We start from the raw sequence: 6,029 nt of genomic DNA on the forward strand, positions 1-6,029 counted from the left end.
GCGGCAGTCGGGGACGGTCTGGACAACATCTAGGACGGCGGATCGCGACTGGAGGTGAGGATGGGGAGCAAGAGTGGCAGACGGCAACGGCTCGGGCACGGATAATGTTGGAGGGTGACGGGAGGAGGAGGAAGAGTTTGGTGATTTGGGTGCAATTTGCTGTGGGGTCGGGCTGTCGGCTCCGACGTTGCGGACGCGCCCGGACGCCCTCATATCCGCCTCATATTTGGACTGGATATGTGGGGTGCCGGTCAGTCCGGACGTTTGAGGCCCGTTTAAAGAGTTTGTCTGGGTTGAAATTTCGTGACCGGGCGCAGGTCCGCCTCGTCTCCGGTGGCCCTAGGGCCATGGAGGCGCGGTGGATCCTAACAAGGGCCGGCGGGAGGGCTCCGTTTTTAGTCATTTTTTCAATCTTGTTAGGGTTTGTCTCCTACTCGGAAAGTTGAGACGGTGGCGGCTCTCTGAAGATGGAATAAAGGTCTCCCCTCCTAGCCCCCGTTCCGGCGGTGCGTCTAGCATCGTTGGTGGGCGTGTGGAGGTGTGTCTCCGGCATATTTATCTTTGGTGGATTTGCTCGGATCTCGTCGTTGTTCGTCTACGTTTGTGTGTCTTTGGTTTGGATCCTTCCGATCTACGTTATTTTTCATCGGCGGCGGTTGCTGTTCTGGGGTGCTGGTCCTATGGGGTCTTAGCACGGCGACTTCCCGACTGTATACTACAACACATTATGCCCGGCTCCGGCGATGGAGGGGCGATAACGGCGGCGTGCCTTCGGCTCGCTTCGGTGCTTGTAGTCGTCGCTAGGTGGTCTACGGATCTGGATGTAATTTTTATTTTTGATGTTCGTTGAACTGTCATGATTGAAAATGAATAGATTGGAAGTTTTTCTAAAAAAAATTCATGACCGGTGTAGATGCTCTTATTTTTTTCTACGGAGGGAGTACCATGTACGACACGACTGAGCAGTGAAGTCATACACTGGACAGGGGTCAAAATCAATGCAAAGCAGCACGAGTAAAATTAAGCTAGCTAGCTTTAACTGGCGTGTGCCCGCGGGTTAGCGTCGTTAATTTGGCGCTGTAATTCCAAAAGACGGACTAATCACGCCTCAACTTTTGGCTTTTTCGAGTTTGGTTCATCATCATGCTTAAACTAATCCTCCACGGTTGCGGCGTGCTCCCCTGCCTTCCATCATCCTCATCATCAAGTCTAAACTCTTTTCAAGTCCAAGCCAAGCCAACCAAGCTACCACGGAATACCTCTCTCCCTCCACTACCTACAGCAAAGCTAGCCAGCCACTGATCTCTCTCACTCCTCTCCTCTCCTCTATATAAGCCCGTCCATGGCGGATGGCTCTCCCGCCCTTTTCATCCTCTCATCATTTGATCACCCATATCGACCCGGATAGCTGCTAATCACTTGTCTGTTGTGGAGATGGCGTGTGATCAGCGGGGGATGAGAGGTGAGGCGGCGGCGGCCGGGGAGGAGGAGATGCTTCGGCGCGGGCCGTGGACGGTGGAGGAGGACGTGCTCCTCGCCAACTACATCGCCGCGAACGGCGAGGGCCGGTGGAACGCGCTGGCGCGGCGCGCGGGGCTGAAGCGCACGGGCAAGAGCTGCCGCCTGCGGTGGCTCAACTACCTGCGGCCGGACCTGCGGCGCGGCGGCATGACGGCGGAGGAGCAGCTGCTCGTCCTCGAGCTGCACGCGCGGTGGGGCAACCGGTGGTCCAAGATCGCGCAGCACCTCCCCGGCCGCACCGACAACGAGATCAAGAACTACTGGCGGACGCGGGTGCAGCGCCACGCCAAGCAGCTGCGGTGCGACGTCGGCAGCCAGCGGTTCAGGGACCTCGTGCGCGGCCTCTGGATCCCCCGCCTCCTCGAGCGCATCCACGCCGCAAACAACAACTCCGGCGACGGCGACGTGATAGCGCAGGCGACGGCGGCCGCGCTCCCGGTCGCGGCCGACGGGCGGGGCTGGCCCGTCGACGACGTCTTCGACCTCGGCCCCAGCGCTGTGGCTGATGTGGAGCTGTCATGCACCACCGCCCTGTCGTCTTCGTCGTCGGTGTCCACGGACGGCTGCGGCGTGCAGCCCCTGCCCCCGCCGGCGCCCATGGTGGCTACCGCCGAGAGCGCGCACGGAAGCGTCATCAGCAGCGCTGCCATGCACGACACGGCGCTCTGGCAGCCGCCGCAGACGCACGGCGGCCTCATGATGACCCAAGAACAACAGCACCACCAACAGGCAGAGTCGCAGCCGCAGCTGCTCGGCGCCGAGACGTGGTGGTCGGATCAGACCTCGCTCCACGCCGGGCTGTACGCCGACGTCGGCTTCCCGGAGCTGGAGTTCGGCGGCGAGACCATGTGGGGCGCCTGCGCCGATGACCTGTGGTGCACGGACATGCTGGGGCTGTGAAACATCAAACATCAAACTACCGGTGACCTGTGGTGACGAAGGGGAAGGTTATTATCGGAGCGTTCGCTACTAATCTTGCACTTAGCGCTCCAATAATCCCTTCTCCTCTCCTCTCTCAAAACATGAGTATACTTCACTAGCTAGCTAGTGTATCTTCTTCAGTATGTGTACTACGTGTAATGTTGATGGATCTTTCATTTTTCTTTTTCCTTTTGGACTTTACTCATTCTTTCCTGGGTAAATACGGAGTGATTGGTTTGTAACCAGCCGTGTGTAACTTTTGATGGCCCGGCTGAGGCCCCAATAAAACTTGAATCAACCATGCATCCCTAACGAGGCTCTGTAATTTATTGATCTGTGGAGAGAGATCTCTAATCTTCATGCATGAACATTCTTATGCATGTTACTACAAAGAATTATTCGTCAAGTGGATCAAGATTGTGAGGAGGTGACGAAGCAATCACAACAAAAAAGAGTTCGAAATTAGAATGAATTGATCACGTGTGCGTAGCCGACCGCAGTTTTGTATCTGAAACCATTTGCTCCATCCCATGCCCCTCCCTCCAGATTATAAAAAGTATTCGGTGCCGATTAGGATGCGAGTCACCTTCCTCTAATCTAGTCTAGAGAAAGATAAGTAGATATTTCAGCTAGACGTCCGTACGGACCGGCCTCTACTCCGGCCAATCCAATCCAATGATGCCATCAACTGAACATCCTTGTGTTTGTCTTGCTGATGGCGAGCGTCACTCAGAATTCCCAAAGAAAAAGAGACACACGCAGAATTAATCGAGCACTGGCATATGCTCCAGGTGATCGAATTGGACAGCACTAGCGATGGCAATATCAACACATAGTTACAGACGCCGGGCCACGCGTATGATTAGCAACGCACAAGGGAAGTGGTGCAAACTGTGTGCGGAAAGGATGTAGCTAGCATCCATCGCTTTAGCTTTGGCATGTCCAGCACATGATGAAAACGGCCGGAGAAAAGGGCAGGAAAGCATCGGATTTCCCATCACAACCCGGCGTTTTTCACACGTATCGATCGCCTCCAGGCTCCAGCAGCTAGGTTCGCTCGCGCTAGTGATGGATGGATGGATCCTCCTCTCCGTCGGGAACTCGTTCAGGTCTCGGGGTCACCTGAGGAAAGAAAAGCGCGCCGTGCCACCATGCATGCACCGACGATCCATCGATGCGATGCGATGCGATGCGGGGCCGGCCTTCAGTACGTTGCCGGAATCATTCGCCGTGCAAGAATTCCGGCCCAGCTACACCGCGTGCGTGTCATGTTCTTCATCTTTTTCTGGATCGGCGATAGACCAAAAAAAAAGGGGTCAATAGCTCATATGCGACACATTTCATGTGAATTGAAAGAAGTGCGACGTAGTTGCCAGAAATAGCTCTTGTGGACCGTTTTACATGGCAATAATAGCCCCAATACGACCAAGTGGTTAAAACACGGGTCCGTCGTCAACGGGACTACGGTTAAGGTAAAAACAGGGGGTCAAACTAATCGGTGGTGGGTCCTACTTGGCAGTGCATCGATTCCCCGCCTGACTGAACACGTGCTTCTCCCCTGCTTCTAGTTGCTGCTCTCTTCTTCGTTCTCGTCAGCGGCGGCGGCGCCGACGACGACGGCCGTGGCTGCGCATGTGGTGAGTGTATTCAGCACCATTTCCCTCCGTGTTGAGTTAGATCTGACCAAGTGATCCTCTGTTTGCCCCTGTTTTCCACGAGATCCAGATTGTGGAGGTGGGTGAGACTGGGGAGCAGCGGCGGGGCAGCGTTGGGCTGAATGAGATGGAGCCACGAGAGACTACGTCGACCAGGTAATCACCCTGTCCAACCTCTTTCAACCCTGTGATGTGTGCCTCAGCTGCTTCCACTGCCTCACAGTGTCCGCCATTGATAAACAGGGGGAATGTTGCTCATACCTTCGAATTCAGTGTTGAATTCTTACCATCTAAAGCAAAGCTAGTTGATGGTAGCATGCGAGACATAGAGAGAGAGATACAATTGTGAAATGCGAGGTTGAATTTGAAGAGATTGATCCACAGGAAATACAGAGCATGGAAGAGAGGGCCGTGAGGAATGTTGTGGAGAAAATTGGGGAAAGCATCTTTTGGGTCCAGAGAAAGAGGTGGCATTGTTACGGTTTGATAATTGGAAGTGTGAGTATGTGAGAATTGAGAATGGATAAGAGATGCTTGATGAAATCGATCGGCAAGACGGCTGGGCAAGCAAACAGACTACCTTTCATGCAGAGCTCGTTGATCTGAAATCAGATTCTAAGGTTGGATATGTGCCCTCAAAGTTGGCTTCACAGATGATAGATGATGATTGGGCTTCACAGAGGCAAATAATGCCCATGTTTACAGGTGAAGTGACAGTAATAGAGGGGGCTGAGCAAGATGCAGAAGAGGGATGTGATGGTGCTGCAAGGGTTGTTTGTGTTGATTGGAATTCAGTACAATTAGAAGACACTACTGGTTTGGTCATTGCACCAATGGCTGACACTGAGATGGCCAAAAAAATTGGCAATCAAGATGAGGAAGAGAGGGCTGAATCGAGTTTGCCTAATGATGCTAACATAGATGCTTGTGAAGATGTGGATGGACAGCTAAAAAGATGTTGCAGATGATGTAGATGATGCACATGATGATGAGCTTGTAAGTGTGTGTGACAAAGAAAATCCTGGTATTGAAGTAGGCAAGTTGTTCCCAAGCATGAAGGAGTTTAGGATGTGTTTCAAGACTTATGCAGTCAAACATGAGTTTGATGCCAAGACTATGTGGACTGACAGGAAGAAATTTTATGCAAGCTGCAGAGGTTTTGATGGAAGCGTCAGGCCTTGTAAGTGGTACATATCTGCTAGAATTCAACCTGATGGAAGTACCATTAGGGTTAATCAAATCCCAAATCCACATACTTGTATTACAAGTTCACAGAGAGTATCAACCATGACATCATAGCTTTGGATTGCAGAAAAGATCACTCTAATTTTAGCCAAGAAACCAAACACTACAACAAAGAAACTTAAAGTGGACTTGGAAAAGCAATACCCCATTAAGGTGAAGTATACCACAGTGTGGAAAGCAAAATAGAGGGCAATGAAAAAATTATATGATGATTGGGCAAATACTTTTAGGATGCTTTATAACTTCAAATCAGAGGTGGAAAAGAGGTCACCTGGCAGTGTTGTGGAGATAGATACTGAGGTAACATAGGATGGTAGAGTTCTTTTCTCCAAGTTCTTTATGGCTTTAAAGCCTTGCATAATAGATGACTTCAAAGCAGGGTCATCTTTTTTGACAGGCAAATGGAATGGTCAATTGGCAGCATGCAATGCTTTAGATGGACACAACTGGATGTTCCCTGTTGCTATTGGTTTGTTTCGGTCAGAGACAGAGGTTTCATGGAGATGGTTCATGATGCAGTTGAAAAGATGCATAGGGCCAGTGTCACCTTTGACAGTACACACAGATGCATGTAAAGGGCTAGAAAATGCAGTGAAGAATGTTTTTCCTCATTGTGAGCAGAGGGAGTGCTTTGGCCATATGTGGATGAATTTGATCAAAAAATTCAGAGGGGAAGAATTTGGGAGA

The 6,029-nt window shown here is 51.5% G+C and overlaps 1 protein-coding gene across 1 annotated transcript; it reads left to right on the forward strand.

Annotated features, from left to right (window-relative positions):
- The first annotated feature begins 951 nt into the window (after positions 1–951).
- On the forward strand, positions 952–2,747 carry LOC109775034 (transcription factor MYB2). The gene has a single exon (XM_020333788.4). It carries the CDS (start codon positions 1,435–1,437, stop codon positions 2,419–2,421), a length of 987 nt encoding a protein of 328 aa, XP_020189377.1. The 5' UTR covers positions 952–1,434; the 3' UTR covers positions 2,422–2,747.
- The last annotated feature ends 3,282 nt before the right edge of the window (positions 2,748–6,029 follow it).

The sequence above is a fragment of the Aegilops tauschii genome, chromosome 2 (assembly GCF_002575655.3).
Source record: "Aegilops tauschii subsp. strangulata cultivar AL8/78 chromosome 2, Aet v6.0, whole genome shotgun sequence".
Taxonomy (NCBI): Eukaryota; Viridiplantae; Streptophyta; class Magnoliopsida; order Poales; family Poaceae; genus Aegilops; species Aegilops tauschii.

Excerpts from the sequence above, each read along its gene's own strand:
- LOC109775034 (XM_020333788.4), top strand. The coding sequence starts at position 1,435 with ATGGCGTGTGATCAGCGGGGGATGAGAGGTGAGGCGGCGGCGGCCGGG.